This window comes from Lasiosphaeria miniovina, assembly GCF_030549165.1.
Source record: "Lasiosphaeria miniovina strain SMH2392-1A chromosome Unknown B0T26scaffold_4, whole genome shotgun sequence".
Lineage (NCBI taxonomy): Eukaryota > Fungi > Ascomycota > Sordariomycetes > Sordariales > Lasiosphaeriaceae > Lasiosphaeria > Lasiosphaeria miniovina.
In genome coordinates this window covers 3,552,138-3,575,512 of record NW_026848223.1, presented here as the reverse complement: position 1 = coordinate 3,575,512, position 23,375 = coordinate 3,552,138, and the positions used below count along the sequence as shown (strand labels likewise).

Here is a 23,375-nt window from a genome sequence, read left to right as displayed (position 1 = left end):
TAGTAGCAGGCTACTAAAGGCACAATTCTTATGATGGACTAATAAGGTATTAGAGTGGGCTCCTTTGATAGGTTGAATTCTTTTGGTCGGAGGATATTAAGTAGGTGCTATTTGTATACTATGGCTGGGCCAATCAGTAGTATTAGAATTAGCTAGCGAGTTGCAATATTCGTGTTCTTAAGTAACCTCGACTCCCGACGAGATTATATCGCTCGGGATGACGACCAAGGTTCCGTTCCCTGTTTGTTTGATACTCGGAATAGCGAAGTTGAGACGTTTAATGTCCATGAGATGAACCTAGTCACGATGGCGCTGGGAAAGCAACTCCTCCGAGCGATATGGCAAGTCTAACTAGCATATTAAAGGCATTATTAGCTCTACAGGAGAAGCAAACCGCATGCGGTTCGCCTAAGGAGCCTTGAGGAACGAAACTGAAGCTACGGCAACCTTCAATTTGTTAGGAGTTTTATACTGTCTTCGTACCCTCAGGCTTTTGCTCTTGGAAGCTACAACATGCAGCAATTTTGGCCCCTTCAGAGTCCACTTGCCCCACTGCGGGATGCAGCAAAACATGCCAAAAGACCAAATATCTTCATGCAAGGCGCGAAGGAGCTGCTGATAGAAAATGGAAACCATATCCCAATGAAGGGCAATACGACTACGGATCTCTCCTTTGCGGCCTACCACGTCCCAACCAGGGTCGAAACATCTGGCAGTAGCATTTAGCTGTGTGGTTTTGGCGGTAGTTGCGGTTTGGCTGAGGCGCATTAGCTGTTACGTCGGTGGGCAGGAACCTGGAGACGAACCTTCTGAACTTCTCTACTGTCGTTCCTGTTCATGTAACGGCCCGTGACACTGGCGTACAGCTGCTTGTACTGGCGGAAATGCTCCCACAACGAGCCCCATGATTGTTAATTGACATAGAATTCGAACAACCCCAGTTCTTGGGTCTCGACAAAAGGCCAAATTGCCATATCACTGGCTATTTGCGAAGAAATCCGCCGAGCGTTTCGGCCAGTGGCCGCCGTGTTCTCGATGCCGCAGAGAAACTCCAGCAAGCCTGAAGAATCGTGTGGTCTAATAAAACGACAGTAACTCATCGTCCACCTCACCAATATATCTTTACATATAACCGCGTCCACAAGATTCCTATCGTCGGGAAACGCTTCCAAGCTGCGTTTCACTGCCCAGTGCTCGGTATATTTCAGCCATCCTGCCCAAAAAGTAGGACATGTTACCCCGAATCCTGAATACGGCCGCCTGTTGTTATATCCACGTAGAAATCCGGCCGGACACCAGGGGTCTCGTTTGCTTACTGTGGTGGGGTGTTCGGCGGAGATTCCCGCCTCGGTGGCGGTGTCAGACTGTCAGGTCTAGACTAGATTAAACCGTCGGAGACCGGGCTTCTTGTGTTACACTAAAACATTCCTAAAACAACGACATCTCGCCGCCCGCCCATTCATTCGTAAACCTTTCAAGCACCTACAAGTCACCATGCTTACAATGCCGTCCTACTCCGCCGCCACGATCCTGCTCTTTGGCATCACGTCCTTTGCAGCAGGGGCCACATCTCTCGTCTGACGCGAGCCGGCCCTGGCAGCGCTCAACCTGCCCACGTCCGCGCTGCCCGCCGCCCGCGGCAACTCGCTGGCTGCCATTGCCATGGGCATCTACTACACGCTGGGGGCATGCCAGAACAATCGCGCCTTCTTCCTGGCCACGGTGCCCATGCGCCTGCTCACCACTGCCGTGTTCTGGGGTCAGAATTGGAGGGCCGCCGCGCTGTGGGAAGGCATCGGCGCACTGTTGACGGAGTCTGGCGTTGGGGTACGAGCACGTCGCTGCGCAGCCGGGGGGCGCAAAGAGGAAGAAAACGTAGTAGGATGCGAGACGCTGTCTAGGTTAATTTATCCTTTGTAACCTCATACCTAGCGAGAGAGGAGCACAAATTCCAAGCACGGCCAGTCGAGGAGGGTGCTGATGTGCAAAGTATTGTTAATTATGTTGTAGGATCGAAAAGCGAGAGTGCATCCCTGAAACAGAGAAGGATAAGTTCAGTTAAATCACAAAGTCATTATGTCCACTCGTAGAGAAATAATTCCCCGCACTCCTTGACACTTGTGACGACGCGGAAAACACCCAAACCGCCAGCCCGCCCTCCCATCCTCGGGCCGCAAACGGATGTCGACAAAAAGCAAGGCCGCCCGCGCGGCAAAAGGGATGGTTGTGACCCTGACCCGATTTGAACGGATAACCTTTCGATCTGGAGTCGAACGCGCTACCATTGCGCCACAAGGCCCTTGTTTTTTTGATGAAGTACAAGCGGGGATGCGAGGCATTTGAAGCCCACCGTGCTCTGGGGCTCGTGGTGGAAGTTTGTGGGGTCTCGTTCGGGAGCCATGTGGGACTCGGTGCACTCTCGCTCCGCGCAAAGGCTCCGGCAATTGACTCGCTATCACTACTTTGTCTTATAATTGAGAGACACACGTTGCCGGCACGCAATCGGGTGAGAATCCCGAGGATTATTTGTTGATGACCTGCGTTGAATATTGCACCACACTCGACCAGGTACTTGGTCAACGGCACCACATCACCGACGGTAAGGAGCAAATATTCACGTCACGCCACTTGTTTCTCTTTGTGACAATCCGGTTATGGCGGCCCAGTCGGTATCATGTGTCCCAGCTTCGAAGGCAGAGTTAATTACCGATGGCGCATTCGTCTCTTTGCCCGGTTATGGGGTGTAACACCCGAGTGGTTGTGCTCTTTACCCGCTGCGTACCCCAGATAATTGCCCTTATCTATCGCAATCATGGTTTGTTGTGCAGCTAGCTGTCTGCTGCAGGCGATATTGGAACGTTTGATCAAGGCGGCAAGAATTGTTCTCGAAGTGGCCGGCTTATAATGCGGCGACTCCTTGGCGCCCAAGTGAAAGCGCTCCTCCATCTTCATTTGCTCACACCTTCGAGACTTGAAGGTAGTAACATTGCTCAATAAACCTAGATACTCACCCGCCTCCCCCCAAGAGATCATCATGCTGTTCAAGGCAAGCCTGCTACTGCTGGCGACAGCGGTGGATGCGGCGCCACACTGTAAGCCAGGCCCACACAAACAGCGCTTGTCCAAGGTTACCGTGACCAATATCGCTGAGACAAGGGCACAGACATCTTTGGAAACCTGAAGGGGACGCAGGACTGGCAGGTGGTGCGCATGACGGCCAACCACTACAGCAACGCGCCCGTCACCGACGTCACGTCGGAGGCGATCCGGTGCTACCAGAACACGCCGGGCGGCGGCGGCAGCACGTCGACGTACAAGGCCAGGGCGGGCGGCACCATCACCTGGACGGCGAACCCAAACATCTACCACCCCGGCGCGCTGTCGGCCTACATGGCCAAGGTGCCGGCGGGCCAGACGGCGTCCACGTTTGACGGCGCCGGCGCCGTGTGGTTCAAAGTCTACCAGGACATGCCCACCTCGTCTGGGTCGCAGATGAACTGGCCGTCGCAAAGTACGATCCCCTCCTTGTCCCCCGAACTGCGCGCAGTCCACTTTATCGGGTGGGAAGAAAGGCTGCAGAGTCGAAAGGAAACGTGACCAGAGCAAATACTAACGAAACGACCCCAACCCGGACAGACAAGGCGACAGTCGACTTCAAAGTCCCGCAGTGTCTGGCCGACGGCGACTACCTGTTCCGCATCGAGCACGTGGCGCTGCACTCGGCGGCCAAGGAGAACGGCGCGCAGTTCTACATCTCGTGCGCCCAGCTGACCGTCGACGGCGGCAGCGGCGCCAAGACGCCCACCGACCTCGTCTCCTTCCCCGGCGCCTACAAGCCGACAGACCCTGGACTCATGATCAACATCTACAGCAACGGGGGCAAGGCCTATACCCCGGCCGGGCCGGCAGTCTTTAAGTGCTGATGAAGGGGGCTGCTGTTGAGTGCTGAATGGGTTGGGCATACACCTATGTTGGGTGGGATGATGGGGCGGTCTGTTGTGGTTGACGGACCTGTATGTAGGTGTAACTATTGTCCTCAATCTATCCGAGTCCATGCAGGATCGAGGGCGAGATTTATATGTTGTGTGGTAGATAATTATGTATTTTTGTAACAATGACACAACGAGACAACTTCGTCCTGATCCTGGGGTTTTGAACCAGCCCGACGTGAGAGGCGGACCAACGAGGGCTGCAACTTGGCCATTTGTCTGCAATTGAACGTCATTGCGGAGAACCAAACTGTCTTGCATCAGGAGGCAAGGGAGATCTCTCGGCATTGGCGCCAGGGTCCTGGGAAAGCATGTCATACTGTCCCTCGTTTGATGTCTTCGGAAGGCCAGGAAAGCTCAACCGAGCATATCCATTTGTCTTTTTCTGGCTTCCCACCCGTTTTGCTGCAGCTGCAGGTGGGCTAGCGGGGTGGCAGGTGTCGCGGAGCGACAACGGCAGGAAAAACTGTTTGCTGGCTCGCTGTGCCAACAGGCACTGAGAGTGCGGGATTTCCCGAGGTCCGACCCTTCCGAAAAAGCACCGGACGCCTGGCCAATTGGCGCTAGACCAAACCTGGCCGAGGCACTTTTTTTTACCTCACCCAAGCGAGTGGCCCCGGGCCAAAAGTCACCATAGTCACACGCCTTGTTCAACTGCAATCTTTTTTCGTTGTTCTCTTTTCCTACCAACCCGCATTATCTGCACGCTCTCTCCTCACCGCACGAGGTAGCCCGCTCCCCAAGTAACCTTTCAATCGTTCATCACCGCTCGTCATACATAACCGCCAACATGTTTATGGCCTCGAGAATCCAGACCCGCGCCTTCTCGGCGTCGGCCCGCAACGTCAGTGGCCCCCGTCCCATACGCACCCAAGACCCGATTGACTTTCCATCACATCCCGCACCCAGCCTCACTATCCTCAAAGATGCCATTGACCGCTCTCCGTACTAACTGCCGGTCTCCCATATACAGCTCTCCAAGGTCACCGTCCTCGGCGCTGCCGGCGGCATTGGCCAGCCGTTGTCCCTCCTCCTTAAGCTCAACCCCAGAGTCAGCGAGCTTGCTCTCTACGATATCCGCGGAGCCCCTGGTACGTGCTCACAACGACTCTCTACAACCTCCGGTGTCGCAATTCGCGAAGAAGCAGCATCGTTGGATGCAATTGCACTTGCAACTGTTGAGCTAACCACGGTTTGTTCGCCCCGAATCAGGTGTTGCCGCCGATGTGTCGCACGTCAACACCAAGTCGACTGTCACGGGCTACGACCCCACGCCCTCCGGGCTGGCCAGCGCGCTCAAGGGCTCGGACGTGGTTCTGATCCCTGCGGGCGTACCGCGCAAGCCCGGCATGACACGCGACGACCTGTTCAACACCAACGCGTCCATCGTGCGGGACCTGGCCAAGGCGTGCGCAGAGTCGTGCCCCGAAGCCAACATCCTGGTCATCGCCAACCCGGTCAACTCGACCGTCCCCATCGTGGCCGAGATCTTCAAGGCGCGCGGCGTGTACAACCCCAAGCGGCTGTTCGGCGTGACGACGCTCGACGTGGTGCGCGCGTCTCGCTTCGTCAGCGAGAAGAAGGACACGGACCCGGTCGACGAGAACATCACGGTCGTCGGCGGCCACAGCGGCGTGACCATCGTGCCGCTGTTCAGCCAGAGCAGCCACCCGGAGCTGTCGGCGGACGGCGACCTGGTGCACCGTGTGCAGTTTGGCGGTGACGAGGTGGTCAAGGCCAAGGACGGCGCTGGCTCGGCGACACTCAGCATGGCCATGGCGGGCGCGCGCATGGCCGAGAGCGTGCTGCGGGCGGCGCAGGGCGAGAAGGGCGTGATTGAGCCCACGTTTGTCGACAGCCCGCTGTACAAGGACCAGGGCATCGACTTCTTCAGCAGCAAGGTTGAGCTGGGCCCTAACGGCGTCGAGAAGATCTTGCCCCTCGGCAAGGTCGACGCTGCCGAAGAGGCCCTTCTTGAGGCCTGCTTCGTTGACCTCAAGAAGAACATTGAGAAGGGCGTGGCCTTTGTCGCCTCCAACCCCGGCAAATAAGCGCGTCACCCCCGTGGCCAATACCAACCCCCTAAAACAAACTCGAGCCAAATTCATTAACCTCGTGCGGACGAGTCTCACCCAAGAGCGAAAGGCTATCTGGTGTGCGTGTGAGTGTGTGCGTATTTGTATGCGTCCGAGTGCTGAGAAGCAGGGAGCGACTCTGTATCAAAGCGGACAAGTACGATAGGAAAAGAGTGGAAGAAGAGAGGTTACCCGATCGGTGTGTGCTGAAACCCAAAGCACATGCTTGGAATCAGGTAGAGAGAGGAGATCTCGGTGGTGGATCCGGAGTAGACTTGCTGCTTTTTTTCCACCTTTTTTTACGTGAAAAAGAAAAACAAAGCATTAGAGGCACCTGGTGGCTGTATCATACTTTAGTTTCCCAACAGCTCCATTAGTGTATTCGAATTCATCGCACGTTTAAGCCAGATCCTGCGGCCCGTCCCGTGAACGGATGGGTGAGAGGAACTAAGGAGCAATTGCGGTTGTTGACCCACTTAACGATTAAGAAGGTAACCAGCAAGAGAGATAACAAGACAGGGTAGACAGCAAGACAGACATGAACAAGTAACAACTCCGGAAAACCTCTCATGACATCTTTTACGAACTGTTCACACCGTGGAAGATGGCAGACATCACCCAAGCCCCGTCCGTTCTTACTCAACAGTACAAGTACAGATTCATGGGTCCCGCTCTATGTCTACAAAACGAAACACTGCTAAATGACCACCTCCCTCTCTCCCCCAACCCATCTACATGTAGTACCATCTAATTCTGCACCTGCTGCTGCTGCGCCGGGCCGCCAACGCCCGACCACGCGCGCAGCTGAGCCGCGCGCGCTTCTATCCTGCGCTCCATCTCGGCAACCTTCTCGGCCTGGATCTTCTCCTCGGCCTCCTCCCTGAGGCGCAGGGCCTCGGCTTTGCGGGCGCGCTCGCGCTCGAGCTGGTCGGGGCGGCGCACGGCGATGTCGCGGGCCTGCAAATCACTAAAAAGGTACTTGAAGACGACCTCGATGAGCCAGCAGGCGCCGTAGTCGAGCACCATGACGGCCGTCATGGTCGTCTTGAACTCGTCCTTGAACGGCACCAGCTTCATGGCCTGGTTGAGCTCGGGGATCAGCTCCGTCGAGCACGCGAACGCGATGCCCGTCACGCCCAGGATCCCGTAGAACATGCCCTTGTTCTCCGACAGCGACTCGCGGAAGGGGCGCCCCTGGTAGTTGACGGCGAACGTCGAGATCTGCTGGATCAGCTGCAGGAGATAGACGGCGCTGTTGAGGAGGGACGGGGCGAACTCGGCCTCGAGGTCGACGTCGATGCGGCTGAGGGACACATGTCAGTGGATGGTCAGAGCGAAGGAAGAATGGAAGACTTACGGTGCGAGGAAGTCGCAATACCGGGCGATGTAGATGAGCGTGGCGACGTGGACGGCAAACTGGCCGAGGATAGAACCGATGATGTAGAAGTTGAAGATGTTTGGCTGCGGTCTCTCCTTGGACAAGCCCTCCACAGACTTGGCCCGGGAGATTGACAGGAAGCACACGCTCATGAGCATGCCGCTGATCGTGATCTGACCGTCGCCAAACTTGATGCCTTCAAGATAAAGGACACTCAAGCTGTAGGCGCTGATGAGGCAGTTCAGGGCGAGGATCTTGTACATCTGGATTGTAGCCACAAGGGTGCAGCGTCCTTGACGGATGATGTTAGGGATGGCAATGACGTTTCGGAGCTTGGACGTGAAGGGAGCAGCCACAGACGCATCGCCGAGCTTCAGCGAAGGGGGCTCGTCATCCATCTCGGCATCCATCATGCTCTGCGTCAGCTTATCGGCCAGACCAGACGCCTTTTTAGCTGCCTCGGCCTGCTTAGCTTTCTTAGGGTCTTGATTGATCAGCTGCTGGGCCGCAGGGGAGGTAATTGTCTCGATGTCGGTGCCGTTGGCCTTGGCGAGCTCGGCGACAGTAACACCCTTCTTCTGCGCCTCGCGCTCCATGGCCTTGAGGTAATGGGGATTCGAGGGTCCAGGCGGGTACAGATGAGCGATGAGGACAGGGACGGGGGGAGCCGGTTGGTTCCAGCGGCCCATCAAGTCGGCCTGCTTCTGGTAGAGCTCTTTCATCTTGGTGTTGCGTGCATGCTCGGCAATGCGGGTCAGGTCCTGTGGGGTTCCGTTGAGCAGTGCAACGCCAATGTGGGCTTGCTTCAACGCGCCAACATCATTGGTGCCGTCTCCTGCCATCAGCGTGTAGTAACCCATGTCCTTCAGTCCGAGGAGGATGTCTTCTTTCTGTTTAGGCGATACTCTGGCGTAAACCCAAGTGTACCTGAGAATGGAGTTCCATCCAACCTGGCCCTTGATCTTGGCCAGGGCATATCCGGTAACACACAGGTCCTTGGTCTTGAGGATCTCTGGGTCGATTGGCTTGGTGGGGTCAACATCGATGCGGGTCTTGTCGTCGACGCTGCGCCAGACGAGCTTTTGTTCGCCCTCGGTGGTGTGTTCGGGGGAATCCAGAATGAGAACGTCACGGTCAACAATCTCAACCTCTTTGGCGACGTGGACAGCGGTGAGGGGGTTGTCTCCAGTAATCATGACCACGCGATGGCTGCTCTCGCTGAGCATCCGCACTGACTCCTTGGCGTCATCTTTGAGGGGGCACTGAAGAACCAAGAATCCAGCAAATGTGAGACCGGCCTCGACACTCTCGCGCTTGAGGTCGTTGATCTTGTGGGTGCCGAGTTCGCTGTCGGTGGTGAGGTGCTTGTATGCCAGCGACAGAACTCGGGAACCCCGGCGCGTGAAATACTTGAAGGTCTCCTCGTAGTCTTTTGGAACAGTAACGAGCATCTTCATGATGGTCTCGGGCGCGCCCTTGACACTCACGAACGTGCCTTTGAGCTTCTTGCCGGTGGATGGGTCGGTGGCGTTGATGGAGGATACAGAGCTTTGGCGTTTCAATGCAGACGAGAATTGGAACCGCCGCTTGACCTGGACACTGCCGCTGGTTCGGGCATTTGGCAAGAGGGCAGGCTTGCTAGTAAGGACGTCGTTTTTACCAAGAACCCATCCCAAGGACGAGAGTGTTGCTTTCTCCATAGGGTCTCCCACAATGTCTCCCTCGTCCAACTTGACAAGGGCATGGGCTGTCGCCAGGACGAGGGTGGTTTCGACGCTGGTATCGTGGACAGGAGTAATGTGGCTGTGGGCGCCATCGGCCTCCCGGGGGGTGTTGGTGCCAGAATGACCAAGCCCAAGGCCGGCAATGCCCTCAACGACCAAGTCTTCACCGGTAAGAGTTCCCGTCTTGTCAAAGCACGCCACGTCGATACGGCCAGCAAAGGGAATGCGGAAGGGCTCGGTGCAGAAGATGGCGTACTTGGCAAGAGCGGCCAGACTGGTGTTGACGGCAAGGCTGAGCTCCATGGGGAGCTCGGGGGGCACGACGCTCGTGACGATGAGAATGCAGTCGAGGAGAAGCTTGGATCGCTTGCGGTCCTTCTTGACGCCCTCGTCCCACACGTACCACGATGCAGCGATGGCGAAAACTAAAAGGAACAGGATAAAGAACAGGGCCTCGGCGTTACCCGCAGACACGCGTTCTGTCGAGTAGATCATGGTCCGAACCAGGCTGCCCTGGGACGTCTCGAATCCCGTCTTGGTAACGATAGCCATGGCACCATTATCTGGTGGCGCGGGGACACCCGAAGCAAGCTTGGGCCTTTCCTCTTCGGTGTTGCCGTGGGTGATCTGGAGCACCTTGGTGCCGCCCCAGAGAAACGAGTTCTTGTCGAGGCCATCGGCATCAATGGGCGCGTCACCTGGGCGGAGCTGTACCGAGTCCTTCAAGAGCGGGGTGCTCTCGCCGGAGAGCATGGCCTCGTTCACAATGGCGGCTCCCTCCACCAAGAGCATATCGCAGGCCACTCCGCCGTCTTCCTTGGTGCGCGAGACAGAGACCAGGTCGCCGGGCAGGAGCTTGTCGCTCTGGATCTCGGTCCACTTGCCAAGGCGGTAGACGTACAGGCCATAGGGCTTGATGCTCATGCTACGGAACTCGTTCATGGTGCGCTGGCGCTGCCACACAACCGTGCTCTCGAACATGACGAGCATGAAGAGGGTGAAGAGCGAGTAGTACCAGTACTCGTCGAGCAGCCAGAGACCGACGCAGAAGATCTGGAAAACGAAGAAGGGCGCCACGGCATGTTCCTTGAACAGCTCCGTAAAAGTTGGGACGGGGATGTCGAAAGTATTGGTGCCATAATGCTGTTCGAGGCGCTGGACCTCGGCAGCAGCCGTGATACCCTTGGACTTTTGGAAGTGCTCGAGTTTCGGCTCGTTGTCGATCTCGTACGTGAGGGTTCGGAAGGTCTTGGTCGTGGCGTCGAAAAGGAAGTTGCGCTTCTGGAAGAAGAAGGAGGTGTTCTTCTGTTTGTTACAGCGCGTCAAGGCAGCGAGGTTAGCATATGCGACTGCGAGATGCGGAAGATGTTTGTTGGGTGGTTACCTTGTCGCGCACAATCTTGCAAATCTCGGCGGCGCCGGCATTCGCGACGGGGATGACCTTGATCAGCTCGGCCTCCTCGACGGAGCGGGCTTTCCGGGCGGTGAAGTGGGCGTTGAGGTCCACGCTCCAGTGGGTGCAGAGCCAGACCAGCGACTGGACGGTGATGATGGTGCCAACCCAGACAAACGTCCACTCGGGGGCCTGGATGTGCTTCTCGTAGAGCTCAGGGCTCAGGTAGAATCGCAGGAAGATTGGCCATATTATGGCAAACGGCCAGATGTAGGCGTGTCGCTGCAGGGGCAGCGGGCGGAGGAGTTCGGCGGATTGGATCTGCGCGTTGTCGACGAAGGGCGGCGCCATGGCGGCGGGAGCCTGGGGACTCTATAGAGCCCAGAGCGTTGCCAGGAGGCGGCCGTGTCGTGCAAACAGCCTAAGGGACGGGAGAGATCACTCGCCTACAGCCGCGGCATTGATGTCGCTCGTCAATGGCGTTGCGAGCTGTCGTCGGTGATGGGCGGAGAGGGGCGATGGAAAGGAAAATGTCGAGATGACGAATATGTGGCCAGGCCAGATCGACTCCGTAATCTGCGTGCGGGCTGCTTCTTTTTGCGCCTATTCCGGTCCAGGCAGGTCCTTGTTGCGGGCCCCTGTCGCGGCCCCCAGCTCCCACACGTGCACGGTGCACGGTGCACGGCCTGAATCGCCGCGGAGGTCGCCGAAGAATAACCGTTCAGGGTTAGGTGCCAAGTCAGCCAAGCACATGCATGTGCTAAGTAAACAGCCAGCCAAACATACCAACGCCAACCCAACAACTAATTGCCTTGCGATCAGAGAAAACTTTAAATCACCTAAATATTGTCACGCAATTATTTATATACTAAAGTATGGAAGTTCGTCACAACCTTATACATAAGGAGTATTTTTGCTTTTTCTGGTTGGAGTACTGAGTTGAAGTTTTGACATTGGCCGCCAAATAAAACCTTTGGTGTCAGATTCAGGGGAGCGTCTGAGAAGGTTCGGAAACACTCCAGGCTTTGGGTTCCAAACTGAGATGAACCCAAACTGAGGTGAACCCAAACTGAGATGTACCCAAACTGAGATAGTGGAGTTATACTTGTTATCAGTTGCCAATTAATTCTGGATTTCAAAAGACATTACGTGTGTCCCAGATACTTTACTGTCGATGATCTCTCTACCCTTAGAAGTCACTAAATAGCCTCAGGGGAAAGTCTAAACAGCTCTTACCCTCACCATTCCGTCTTCCTCTTGATGAAACTTGCCGCAGTGTGTCTGGTAATTTTGTATGTATTGGCTGATACCAATATTAGAACTCAACCCCGGCTGGAATACTCGGTATATGTGCCTGTCGTGCTGTGGCACACCTTCAAGTCAAGATCTAGCATAAGGCAAAGTCGAAACTCGTCCCTTAACCGTATTAAAGAACCAACAAGGCAGAAAGAAAAATGGCATGTCGGATTCGCAGCTACGAGTCTTAGATATCCAACAAAGACACGTACCAGCAATTGTGTTCCCGCCAGACGTGCAGTAACGGTGGTAAGTTTTATTATTTACCATCCAGACTAGACTAATACGTAGAATCCAGTCCTCTACCCGTCACCACCTAACATGTAATAATGTATGTGCTCTAAAACAGCAAAACAAGAAGAGTTACTCCCTACCCGGCCAAGACAAACCGTCCTTGGCGGGCATATAATTATCATCCATCATCACTCTTCGCGTCCCCCCAAAATCATGTTGGGTATCCTTGCATTAGTTGAGTGACAAAGGGAATGACAAAAAGGAAACAGCGATGCGTCGGCTGCCGCCTAGGAATCCCCCAGCATAAAGCATGGATGCCGGTGCTGTAGGGAAAAACACAAGGTAGGTACGTACTCGGGATAGAAAACAAATAGCCGGCACATATTCCACTCATTAACGGCAACCGTGTGAAACAGGATGAATGCGCTTTCCTTGTATGTTGAATGACACTGAAAGGGATATGGGAAACATAATGATACGACGACAACGAGCATCTGCGGGCGACAGATCCATCTGCCGGTGCCTGCTTCTATCTCGTCATTCGACGAGGGTCTCGATCGGCTGCTGCATCTGGCTTCCCGAGCGTCTTATGCCGGCGCGGCTCGGCGGGCGGTAGTAGACGGACGGCTCGTAGTTAGAATTGCTGGCAATGTCCTCGCGCGCCGGGCGGATGTACTCGGCGATGCGCTGCGTGATGCTCCCCTGCCTGCGCAGCGTGCGGACGGGCTGTTGCGACTGGCTGCTATTGTCTCCCATCCGGGACCCAGGCCGCTGGAACGTGTCGTCGACCCCCATGACGATGGGCTGCTGCTGCTGCGCGTGGCGGGTGGCCGCGGTGGATGTGCTCTTCTTCTCGAGGGTCTTCTCGGCATCGTAGCCGCTTGCGTCGAAGCTCGGCGCCCAGCTCGCGCGCTTGGCATGTCCCCGGCGGAAGGGTTGCTGCTGCTGCTGCTGCTCGTCGCCCCCGCCGCGGCTGCTCTTGCTCCTACTCTCGTCCGCCGGGGTTTGTCCCGCCACGACTGTCGACCCGGCACTCATGTCGGCCGAGGAGCTGGCCGAGGCGTATTGCAGGTGGGGGCTCGGCTTGAGCTCTGCAGAGCGCTGCGAGATGCTGCGTAGAACCTGCTCGCGGTGCGCGCGGTCTTTGGCTTGGGCGCGGGCGAGGAAGCTCTCGTAGTCGCTGGGTGGAGCAGCGTCGGAGTGGGGGTGGGGTTCCGGCTCGGATCCGACCACGCCGGCGGCGGTGGTTGTGGAAGTTCTCGTGTCGAGGACGTGGGGTTCTAGGGATGGCGCCCGGGGCAATCTGAGTGCCGCCGCTGCAGCCTGCTGCATGGGCGACTGCACCTGCAAAGCTTCCCAGGCGTCTTCTGCCACCGTATAGGAATCGCGGCTTGGCCGGGACCTCGAGTGCCGCGGTGGTGACGCATTCTTACCAGCTCTCGGCTCGGCTCTCGGAGATTCCGTCTCGCGGCGCTTCGGCCGCGACTGGGTTCGAAGTGCAGGAGCCCCTGCCTCGGTCTCCTCCAAAGTCTGCAGCAGGGGCGGAGACCGCCGTGGCCTCACGAGTACATCGGCATTGTTCTCGGGAGATGGAACCGCGGACCGGGCTTCACTTGACATGCGGCGTGGCGGTGGCGACGTGGGCGACACTGCTAAGCGCTCAAAATCGGCGGCGGCGTGCCTGGGTGTGTAAACAAACTGGGACTTGGATTCTTCTAGGGACGGGCTCAAGCTGCCGCTCGGGATCTTCTGCCACGATCTTATTCGATCCCGAAAGCTAGCCCTCTTTTTGAGGCCCGGGGTCGGCATTTTGGGATCTAGCGCCGCTGCAGGTTGCGCCTGGGCGCCTCTTTCAGTGGTTCGTTGTTGCGGTTGAGGATGTAGCTCAGTGTATGGTGAGTTCAGGGGTGATTGTGGCGGAGAACCCCCGGATTCTGCGGGCTTCAGCTCCTCCCTCAAGCTGTGGACGAGGGCGGCTTGCTCGGACGAGTCTGCGTCGGCTCGCTGGCGCGGCGGCTTGCTGCCCTTTGTACTTTTTGCGCGCTGCAGCAGACGGCCGAAGACTCCCGAGTTGCCATCCTTCCTCTCCCTCTTCTTCTTGGGCTTTCCGATATCAACCCCTGTGCTGCTGGCCATGGCTCTATCCCTGTCAGAGCCATTGCCGTCCCTGATCTTGCGCTCTTGTTGTTTGGGCATCGTAGTCGGGTCCCGTCGGGTGTGACGTCGACTGGGGTGTTAAGCTCTGCGATCTGCGGTTGGGGGCGCAACTAAACTTCTAACGGACCATTAAATGCGTGGGTGACCCGGGCCCCTGCAGATGTCTTTTCACTGACCCCAAATCTTGTTTTCGTTGCATGAGGCAGCTCGAGCTACTCCGTACCTGGAAGACGAGCGCTTCTGCAGCTCTCAACGCAGACTTTATTCGTGGGCGGCCAGCAAATTTGAAGGAGGACACCTGGGCCTTCTTGAATCAGACTTGCCAACCCGCCACCCCCTGCGGGGCGTAAGCGGCTGGATCATGTTCGATTGGGAGTCATGGAAAGCTTGCCAATCTCAGGTGACCATCCCTTTTCTCAGTGTCGGTATTCGGTAGGTGCTTAAGGCTTTTTGTCCTGCCTTTCGCCACCAGAGTGAGAAAAAGGTTGCCGAATCAGGCGTGAATCCAGAGCAAACTTCCCCGCCATGGCCGTGTCGCACCAACTCCCCACGAATGAGCTGCATGGGATGCCGGGGGAGTTGGGAGGGGTAGCTTCCTGGCCCCTGTCCCCAGGCAACTAAGCTCGCGCAGCCCGAAGGCCTGCAGCTATCAAGCCCTGCGGCGATCCTCATCCGATATCGTGATAATATTCCATAACCGGGCAGATAGTTCCGAGAAAGTGAATCACTTTGGCCGGTTAACGGGTTCAAATCCCGAAGCCTCTCTAGGTGCTCCGACGCTATTCGTGAGTTGGCACAGTCACTTTTAACGGGCAATGGTGGCGCGGCGATTGAGGAATGCCTCGGGTTCGGAAACGAGGGGCCGCTGTCTCAGTACCCAGTGCCCACCCTCAAGACCTGGGGATAAGGTGTCGCGGCACGGCGGCAACTGGGACACGACTGGCCACACCCACTTCCTCGAGACAGGACACTCGAGCGAGCCGAACACGGTCTACATAGTATCTTCTACAGTCTGTATCTTCTGCAAAGGCGAATGTCGATCATGACTGCATGGGGTAGGTATGGCAGGGATTGCGCACAAGCGAGCAGCCGGGTACCCTGCAGGAGGGACACCAACAAGAGGCTTGTTGTGGGCGGAACAAATCCTGACCCGCTTCGTTGTTTGGCACGAGCAATGAGGCTCAAGTGGAGGTGGTAGCCCTAGTCGGTAGCGGCCTCCACAGCAAGATCGCCAAAAACTCAAGCTTAACGACTGCCAACACATAAAGGCGTACTCTGCTGGGTTGTGGTGGTGACATTTTAGCGAGCGAGAGCGATGCGTTTCTTTCCCAAATTCTTCTTGGGGGAGCAGGGAGGTGCAAAAGCACATCCAGTGGACTTTTTCCTTCCCACCCTCCCACCTGCACAAAACTTGTGGCGTCCCCTCGGCTTGCCAGGTTTGGGTGCGGATGACGAAATATGATAGGCAGGCTGCTGACCTATGCGTGCATCAGCCACCGCGCCACCCATGAATGGCCGTTCGTCCGTTGGATTGCTAGCAGTGCTCTTTGAGCGAAAGAGATTAGGAACATGAATGCATTTGAAAGGATGCTAGGCAGGCCGCGGTTTGCAGTCTGTTTAGATATCTGCCGGCAGTTTCTCCGTCTCACCCTCGATTCCATCCAACAGAACACGACAGGAAGCAAAGGCGGGACAAGTTAGAGTCTCTCCTTCCCCGAGGGGAAAATTGGGGTTGCAAACTTCTGGGATGGTGGGGTAACGACTCCCTAGCTCCGAGTCTAGTCTCGAGGGACGGGAGGGATGGCTCCTGCCTGGCGGAGGGACTTTGGGGTGTGTGCGCCTCGGTCCTGCCGTCGAGGTTTGTTCTCCAAAGATCCTCGCGTCGATCCAAAGCTTTCGACCGCAACTAGACCTAGAAAAGGCAACTAGGACGAAAATGACCGACTTAGATGTGTGCAACTACCACGAGCCTTGCAGACAAAAAGAAACCACCATTTGGGCCTTTGTCTGCAAAAGCAGCTCCTCGTTGCTATTCCGTCGATGACCCGTTCTGTTGTGCGACGTACCACTCCTTCCCCACCCTGGAGCTCTGCCGCAAGCACGGACGGGCAAACGTGTCCTTTAGTCTTTTCCATGACTAACTTTTTGACGCTTGATATGACAAACTTCAGCCCCATCTCTCACTGTGTAACTCGAGGGCCCAGGCTCGGATCGAACCAAGCTGCTGGGTTAGCGGTTGGGGGGCAGAGGCTTGGGGCTGAGCGGCGCCCAGAGCATGCCAGCCCGAAAGATGGCATCGACACGACTACTACTAGGTCGGGCAAGTTCCGCCAGCTTCTGAGAGGCCGGAAACCTGTGGCGCGGTTGCGCCTGACTAGGCACGTGTTAGGCTCTGTCCGCGCCGAGCCTCCCGACTCTAAAGAGATTTTGCCTGTGTATTTGATAGAGGCTCAAAGAGCTCAGACTCTTTTTTTTAAACTAGCAGTGTGGCTAAGCCAGGTAGTTTCGGAAGCAATCTCAGACACCAAAAGAACCCACATCATAACTCTGTCACCTAGAGTCCTTGACACTACCTTCATCCCTCTGTCTTTTTCTTCAGCCATGCCGCAACTTCGGCAGAGTTCTCGTCAGGGGGAAACACGGGGTACCACACATGCTCCACCTTCCCCTCCCTGAATGCAAGCGTGCATCGCTTGACCAGCGGCCTGCCCTCCCACTCGAAGACGGGCATCTTCATGGCCTTGACAAACTCGAGCTTCTCGTCGCTCAGCAAGTCGTACGGCAGGCCCAGGCGGCCCTTGACCTCCTTCTGGTACGTAGTGTCCTGCACGCTCAAGCCGAACACGGCACTCACGCCTAGGCCGGCTAGCGTCGAGAAGTTGTCGCGGTAGCTGCAGGCCTCAGCAGTACAGCCGCGCGCGCCGGGCGTGTTGTTCCACTCTGCCGGAACGGCCTCGCCGGGCGCTCCCGTTCGGGGGTAGCAGAACACGATGGTGAGGCCCGGCAGCTTGTTCAGGTTGACGAGGGTGCCGTCTGTGGAGCCGAGGGCCAGATCGGCAGGTACCGACGAGCCGAGGAGGTGCGAGGCGAGACCGTCATCGACGGGACGCGGGATGGCCTTGGGAACGTCTGCGTCTGCCAGCGCGCTGTGGGTTAGCATGTTCAAATAGATATGGAAATCCTGCGGTCACCTCACGGTTGAGAGCCATTGCTGTCAATTTCGATGCGAAGTAAAGAGTCGATTATCTGTGTCCTGAAGGTGGTGGCAGTGTGGTCATCCCTTTTTGCATCCAACTGCTCGGATCGGCCGTGGATGTTATATTACAGACAAACCCCCTTTCCCGCAAGTGCCCTCGAAATGCGTAGAACGTTAGGGTTACCGGCCCCTAAACTACCACACATCCATTAAATTCAACTGAAATAGCGGTCTGGTCCGCTGAGTCCCGCGTCTGCGGGGGTGAAAGAACTCGGGCGCCTCGCCCAAATCTCTGGCGAAAGACAGGGGTGTCTTGGCCAGTGCGCATATTACCGTCGCCCACTGCCCAGTCAAAAAGCTACTTGAGGACAGTATATTGTAATCTTACCCTCCTCGAAGCAATAACCACCACGAGACAAGGTTTTTTGCGAGAGAATCAATTCCCCTAGGCCTGTAGCCCCGAAGCTCACATCAGTGCGCAAATCTCCCGCAAAACGGAGCGACTCGCCCGTTACTTTCGGTCCCAGCCTCCGTGCCCAGTACCTCGCGTCACAATACGAATCACAACTGCAGTCTGGGTGTTACACGTTCGACTACAGCAACACCCGACTTGCAAGGGGAGTCGTGCACAGGCAAGTACTGGTCAAGCAGATGCCGCATGAAAGAAAAGAAAAGCGGCGGGGCTTGGCAGTTCCGGAATGTTGGACTAATAAGTTAGGTGGGGGAGTAAGCGAACGCCACTGATCCAGAACATTCTAGATAAGCGAGGAACACAACCAACCCTCTTATATAAAAAGCCCATAACTCAACCAATTCTTTTCCAATTCTCTTCATCTTCAATTCGTTTTATTCTTCTCTTGACAATGGTTTCATATACAGAAGAAGATCTCCGCAAGGCTTGCGAGGAAGCCGTCAGAACACATCGATTACGCAAAGTCGCGCGAAAATGGAACGTTCCACCCTCCACCCTTTATGGCCGTCTACATGGCTCCCTACCTCGAAATGTTGCTCATCAAGATGAGCAAAGGCTTACACAGACCCAAGAGGATCGTTTAGTCGAATGGATTCTTCTTCAACAAGATTTAGGATTGCCCCCTACACATGCACAGATCAGGGAGCTTGCACGCCGTATTCTAGCTGAAAGGGGGGACTCCTTACCACTTGGAAAGGGGTGGTGCCGTGCCTTTCTTAACCGCAATCGAATTTTGAAGACTCAGAGGGCCAAGAGAGTCGATTCGGTCCGCGTCAACTGCGCTACAGAGTCAACAATTCGACCTTGGTTCAACCATTTCCAAACACCAGCTATCAAGGCGATTAAGCCAGAGAATCGCTGGAACAAGGACGAATCTGGTATTATGGAAGGCAGAGGAACCAACGGCCTTGTCATTGGAAGCCGTGCCTTTAAGGCGCTTCAAAAAAAACAGCCTGGAACCCGCACTTGGACCACTTTTGTCGAATGCATCTCAGCAGCTGGCCGTTGCCTTCCTCCTTTGGTCATTTTTAAGGGGAAAAGCGTTCAACAACAATGGTTTCCTTTGGATATGAAGCCATTTCAGGATTGGTTCTTTACAGCAACTGAGAAAGGATGGACTACCGATGAGACAAGCCTCAAATGGTTAAAAAATGTGTTCATTTCTCTCACCAAGCCAGCAAACTCCTCTGAGAAACGACTCCTTATTATTGATGGCCATGGCAGCCACACAACTGCCGATTATATGTGGGAGGCATTCACAAACAATATTCACATTATTTATCTGCCTCCCCATACTTCCCATGTCCTCCAACCCCTAGATTTGGCCATATTTGGCCCCCTAAAACGACTTTATCGCAGACGGCTTGAGGACCTTCTTGCTAACGCCTTTGACGACTCTTCTGTAGCCGGAAAACGTGCGTTTCTGGAATGCTACCAGATTTCACGCACAGAGGCAATTACTAAGAGTAATGCTAAGTCAGGATGGAAGGCATCAGGCCTTTGGCCCTTGAATGTCAACAAACCGCTAAGAAGCCCACTCCTCCTCAAGAATTCTAATACTTCACGCCCCTTAAGAACTACTATAGTTACCCCAGAGGTTCGCACACTCCGTATGCCAATCCTGGAGGATTATGGAGACGATCGGGTGCAGTGGAGGACTCCTAGAAAGGCACGTGATTACGTTGAGCAGGCAAAGAAGTTCGCACGCATCATCAAAGCAATGCCAGCGGATAAGCTCTTCCTCAGAAAGATTGGTAAGGCTTTGGATGAACAGGCCTTTGAACTGGCTATTAGGAAGCGAAAGATTGAAGGTCTAGAACACACTCTCGAATCAATAAGAGCCAGAAAGAAGAAGAAGGTTGAAGAAGATCCAAATACCACCTTTGCGAATATTCAGACTATTCGTGAGGCCCAGAGAGCTGTAGGGCGTGCAGCAGAGGTTTTAGAAAATGCGGAAGAAGCGGATGATTCAGAGGATATCAAAGATTGTATTGAAGTTTTGTAAATAAAAAGATCACCCTTTCTTTTGTTGGAGGGTTAGTTGGGACTCCTGCTTATACAGAATGTTCTAAATCAGTAGTGTTCGCTTACCCCCCCACCTAACTTAATCAGTATAATGTCCCCTCAGCCTCAGCAGCCAGCTTTCCTCCTCCCTTGCTTAGAGAAGCCACACACGGCCTCTCTTTGGGTTCCTGTCTAATGCGGTGACTCTGCGAGTTTATATTCAACTTTGGAGCTCGCTTGCACGTTGACCTCAACCATGACCAGCCCAGGCCCGGAACGAGTTTATGTTCCGGCGGTCGGAGCGAGTCTTACCTTGGACCGCAAAATAGACTTTCTTGGCAGAGGAACTGTTAGAGAGGGTTTTCGTGTGATAGCCAAGCAGATTGGTCTACCTGAACACGACAGCCAGCTAGACAAAAAATGCTACGCTCTCAGGATCTTCCTCGACTGCGGAGAGCGCCCGCACTTTGCGAGAGTGCCGTGTCTATGGAGAGCGCCTGCACTTTGCAAGAGAGTGCCGTATCTTGGAGGCCCTCGCCCTGGCTCCGCACCCGAACATTGCCATGGTCTTGCATTCCTGGACTGAGAATAGCGTTCAATACATTCTGTTTCCTCCCGCTGGACGAGACCTGTACACGTTCCTCCGCAGAGCCATGCGGCCTAAGACAATAGCAATATGGACCCACTGGTTCCTTCGGTAGCTGCACCGACTGTGCGATGCGCTAAATTACCTGCACATCTACGCACTCCCCATGGCGGACACTGGCAGCTCAACTCCTACAGACGGTGCGGTGACCGTCGTGCGTCAAATCGGCTTTCACCTCGACATAGAGCCTGTCGATATCCTACTATTCGAATCCGACAATCCTGCGGAGCCCGTCTGGAAGCTGAGCGACTTTGGGTCTGGCCTGGTCAGCGACTTTCAGGAGCACAACTACAACGAGAGCATCTACAACAGCAAGTTGTCGACCAGCGATCCGATCTACACCAGCCCTGAGGTTGCGCTGGAGGGCAGGGTGTCGCGGCCCAAAGACGTGTGGAGCCTAGGGTGCATCTATCTAGAAGCGTTAGTCTGGATTGCCGACGCGCCCCCGACTGCCCTGGACGACTTCCAGGAAGCCAGATCCAATCTCCCCGACGGCCGCACAGCACAGAAGCCCATTTACTAGTACGAGGACCACAACGGCGACACCCACATGCACCCGGTCGTGAGCGCGAAGATGGATGCCCTGCACAGCTTATATGCAGGTATAGAGCCTCTGGGAAGAACGTGCCGGCCGGTTGAGAGGATGCTGGCCGTTCATCTAAGGGAGAGAGCAACGGCCGCGGAACTTTAGGACGGTTTTGGCATCATCCTCAAGAGTTATTCGGAGCTGTGATGCCTGATCGTCCCGCTCAGCAGTGGAGGATGGTAATACAAGTCAGCAGTTGCACAACAGGCAGCCAAATTTCGTGTTTTCATCATTGAAAGCCAGTCATCATGGAAAGCCAGTCATCATGGAAAGCCAGTCATCATGGAAAGCCAGTCATCATGGAAAGCCAGTCATCATGGAAAGCCAGTCATCATGGAAAGCCAGTCATCATGGAAAGCCAGTCATCATGGAAAGCCAGTCATCATGAAACATTCTTTAATATACGGTCTAATCTAACAACATACATCACGCCATCTCCAAGTCCCTCTCCAGCAGCGCCACGACACCCAAGTACACGCCCTGACACACGTCCTCGTCGTCGAGACCACGGCTGCCGCTGCCGGTGCCGCGCCGGTGCAAGTCACCGTCCATGCAGCGCGCGACGGTCGCCTCGTAGCTCGAGCTCGCCATGCGCACGCGGTCCAGCGCCGTCTGCGCGGCAATGTAATCGGCCATGGGCCCCGACGCCGCCGACACTGCCGACAGGCTCAGCCCCGCGTGCAGCGCGTCGAGCGTCGTGCCTAGTGCTAGTTCGATTAGCAGGTAGCCCAGGGCTAGTAGTGTCGGGTTGCGCTCTATTGGGATGGTGTTCGCTGATGGCGGCGGTGGTGGGGGAAGCGCGGCGCTGTCTGGCAGGTGGCTGATCAGGATCGGGTGGCCGTATAGGGGTAAGTCGTGCTTCTTGAGGAAGAAGATGTGGCGGCTGGTGAGCGTCTCGGGGAGCCACGGCGTGTCGTGTAGCTGCAGCACGCTGGAGGAGACGACGACGGTGAGGCGGAGGCGGTCGCGGTAGGTTAGCGGAGGGTGGCGGTCCTTGTGCTCGATGATGTTGCGCAGGGAGACGGCGGACCATGTGCTTGCTGGTGGTGTTGGTTTCCGTGCTGGGAGCCTTGAACACGTCGTACATCTTGTATGAGACGGCAATCTGCAATGCGATCTTTTTGGCAACTGTGTCGTCATCATCTAGGGGCGTAATATCGGCGGATCGCCTCTCGAGACTCAAGCCAATGTCATGTTCACAGCTGCAGTTAAAGCTCGACCGCAGAGCCCTGTAGAAGCTGTCTGACATGTCCCGCAGAATTTTTAGGAGCTTTCCCTGGGAACGCACTCGCCGAGTTGGTTCGAGCTCAATATTCCTGTCGGTGAGATTCTCGAGGTTGGACATGTTGTCTCTGATGGTCTTGAGAAGGTCCTCGTAGGTAGACCTCCTGAGCGTAAAGACGCCGCGGCTGAGCTCCGATACCTTTCCATCGCGCTGACCGTCGATTCTCCTCTTCATCTCGTCGATAGCGGTCCTCATCTCTCCAATGGTGGCCTCGAAAACGGCAAAGGACACCCAGAGCCGGATCCTGATCTTACGGTCCGTCTCTTCGCGCCATGGGTCGCCGAACGGGTTTTCTATCATGTCTTCAATCCTGGAGGGTGGCACCAGCCCAACGAGCAGCTTCTCGCAAACATTCTGGAGTTTGATGCGTTCCGTCTGGAGATTTCGGATGAGATTCTGCAGCTCGCGCTGGTATTTCCGCTACCGCTGCAATGCCGAGAGACCTTGGCTATAGTTCTCGAGTGCCGAAATGACGAGCGGTAGAGATCCGAGGACGATTCCCGCGACTTTGAGGCCCGATATGACTATCTTGGGTAGTTCCTTTGTATCGCGCGAGTTTGTCAGCGAGTTTCAGTCCGGTGAGGGCTCTGCGCAGTCGTGGAACTTCTGTCTGACGCCCAGGCCCCAAGCTCGGCATAATAGGTGGCAAGTGGGAGAAGAGACGGCTAGCCGTCCAGCCTATGGTTGGCTTGTGTGGGTCGACCCCGCACGAGGAGATGGTGTGCCTTGACGGACGGCCCAGTTCCCTAGGAGTTACGGTACCTATCTTCCTCGATTTTGGCGGACATGATGAGAGCATCTCTTTCCTGACACTGAACATTAGGTCAGCTACCATGACAGAGCGTAGTGGCACTGGCACTGGCACTGGCACAGCCATTGCCAGCCTGGTTGCAACATGTCTGGGCCGCTTCAAAAAGCTGGTGGACCCTTTGCCGGGTTC

At 55.6% G+C, this 23,375-nt stretch overlaps 8 protein-coding genes and 1 non-coding gene across 9 annotated transcripts; 4 read left to right on the top strand and 5 right to left on the bottom strand.

Annotated features, from left to right (window-relative positions):
• The first annotated feature begins 1,436 nt into the window (after nucleotides 1-1,436).
• On the top strand, nucleotides 1,437-2,156 carry B0T26DRAFT_710896 (uncharacterized protein). The gene has a single exon (XM_060442007.1). The coding sequence runs from the start codon at nucleotides 1,663-1,665 to the stop codon at nucleotides 1,918-1,920; it is 258 nt and encodes an 85-aa protein (XP_060296599.1). The 5' UTR covers nucleotides 1,437-1,662; the 3' UTR covers nucleotides 1,921-2,156.
• Nucleotides 2,157-2,227: 71 nt separating this feature from the next.
• B0T26DRAFT_t121 lies at nucleotides 2,228-2,299 on the bottom strand. Its single transcript has one exon. It is a non-coding gene; the product is annotated as a tRNA-Trp (tRNA).
• A 735-nt stretch (nucleotides 2,300-3,034) lies between these two features.
• B0T26DRAFT_676064 (glycoside hydrolase) lies at nucleotides 3,035-3,923 on the top strand (the record flags this gene model as incomplete). The annotated part of the gene is made up of 3 exons (XM_060439928.1): nucleotides 3,035-3,092; nucleotides 3,164-3,511; nucleotides 3,637-3,923. 3 exons carry the CDS (start codon nucleotides 3,035-3,037, stop codon nucleotides 3,921-3,923), a joined length of 693 nt encoding a protein of 230 aa, XP_060296598.1.
• A 704-nt stretch (nucleotides 3,924-4,627) lies between these two features.
• On the top strand, nucleotides 4,628-6,474 carry B0T26DRAFT_802821 (malate dehydrogenase-like protein). Its single transcript, XM_060447070.1, has 3 exons — nucleotides 4,628-4,833; nucleotides 4,963-5,080; nucleotides 5,202-6,474. Exons 1-3 carry the CDS (start codon nucleotides 4,780-4,782, stop codon nucleotides 6,038-6,040), a joined length of 1,011 nt encoding a protein of 336 aa, XP_060296597.1. The 5' UTR covers nucleotides 4,628-4,779; the 3' UTR covers nucleotides 6,041-6,474.
• B0T26DRAFT_872170 (uncharacterized protein) lies at nucleotides 6,475-11,140 on the bottom strand. Its single transcript, XM_060447956.1, has 3 exons — nucleotides 10,551-11,140; nucleotides 7,422-10,471; nucleotides 6,475-7,367 (listed from the first exon to the last, which is right to left on the bottom strand). Exons 1-3 carry the CDS (start codon nucleotides 10,908-10,910, stop codon nucleotides 6,812-6,814), a joined length of 3,966 nt encoding a protein of 1,321 aa, XP_060296596.1. The 5' UTR covers nucleotides 10,911-11,140; the 3' UTR covers nucleotides 6,475-6,811.
• Nucleotides 11,141-12,626: 1,486 nt separating this feature from the next.
• Nucleotides 12,627-14,285, bottom strand: B0T26DRAFT_676061 (uncharacterized protein; the record flags this gene model as incomplete). Its single annotated transcript, XM_060439927.1, has 1 exon — nucleotides 12,627-14,285. One exon carries the CDS (start codon nucleotides 14,283-14,285, stop codon nucleotides 12,627-12,629), a length of 1,659 nt encoding a protein of 552 aa, XP_060296595.1.
• A 2,536-nt stretch (nucleotides 14,286-16,821) lies between these two features.
• Nucleotides 16,822-17,455, bottom strand: B0T26DRAFT_751820 (redoxin family protein; the record flags this gene model as incomplete). The annotated part of the gene is made up of 2 exons (XM_060445435.1): nucleotides 16,822-17,381; nucleotides 17,443-17,455. The coding sequence occupies 2 exons, from the start codon at nucleotides 17,453-17,455 to the stop codon at nucleotides 16,822-16,824; spliced, it is 573 nt and encodes a 190-aa protein (XP_060296594.1).
• Nucleotides 17,456-20,670: 3,215 nt separating this feature from the next.
• Nucleotides 20,671-21,103, top strand: B0T26DRAFT_776771 (uncharacterized protein; the record flags this gene model as incomplete). The annotated part of the gene is made up of 1 exon (XM_060446623.1): nucleotides 20,671-21,103. The coding sequence occupies one exon, from the start codon at nucleotides 20,671-20,673 to the stop codon at nucleotides 21,085-21,087; it is 417 nt and encodes a 138-aa protein (XP_060296593.1). The 3' UTR covers nucleotides 21,088-21,103.
• Nucleotides 21,104-21,556: 453 nt separating this feature from the next.
• Nucleotides 21,557-23,133, bottom strand: B0T26DRAFT_710879 (uncharacterized protein). Its single transcript, XM_060442006.1, has one exon. The coding sequence runs from the start codon at nucleotides 22,733-22,735 to the stop codon at nucleotides 21,692-21,694; it is 1,044 nt and encodes a 347-aa protein (XP_060296592.1). The 5' UTR covers nucleotides 22,736-23,133; the 3' UTR covers nucleotides 21,557-21,691.
• Nucleotides 23,134-23,375: the final 242 nt, after the last annotated feature.

Excerpts from the sequence above, each read along its gene's own strand:
- B0T26DRAFT_710896 (XM_060442007.1), top strand. The coding sequence starts at position 1,663 with ATGGGCATCTACTACACGCTGGGGGCATGCCAGAACAATCGCGCCTTC.
- B0T26DRAFT_802821 (XM_060447070.1), top strand. The coding sequence starts at position 4,780 with ATGTTTATGGCCTCGAGAATCCAGACCCGCGCCTTCTCGGCGTCGGCC. Across the intron at positions 4,834-4,962 it reads TCTCGGCGTCGGCCCGCAAC|CTCTCCAAGGTCACCGTCCT; the intron begins GTCAGTGGCCCC and ends TCCCATATACAG. Across the intron at positions 5,081-5,201 it reads CGATATCCGCGGAGCCCCTG|GTGTTGCCGCCGATGTGTCG; the intron begins GTACGTGCTCAC and ends GCCCCGAATCAG.
- B0T26DRAFT_872170 (XM_060447956.1), bottom strand. The coding sequence starts at position 10,910 with ATGGCGCCGCCCTTCGTCGACAACGCGCAGATCCAATCCGCCGAACTC. Across the intron at positions 10,472-10,550 it reads GCAAGATTGTGCGCGACAAG|AAGAACACCTCCTTCTTCTT; the intron begins GTAACCACCCAA and ends TGTAACAAACAG. Across the intron at positions 7,368-7,421 it reads TATTGCGACTTCCTCGCACC|CCGCATCGACGTCGACCTCG; the intron begins GTAAGTCTTCCA and ends TGTGTCCCTCAG.
- B0T26DRAFT_710879 (XM_060442006.1), bottom strand. The coding sequence starts at position 22,735 with ATGATAGAAAACCCGTTCGGCGACCCATGGCGCGAAGAGACGGACCGT.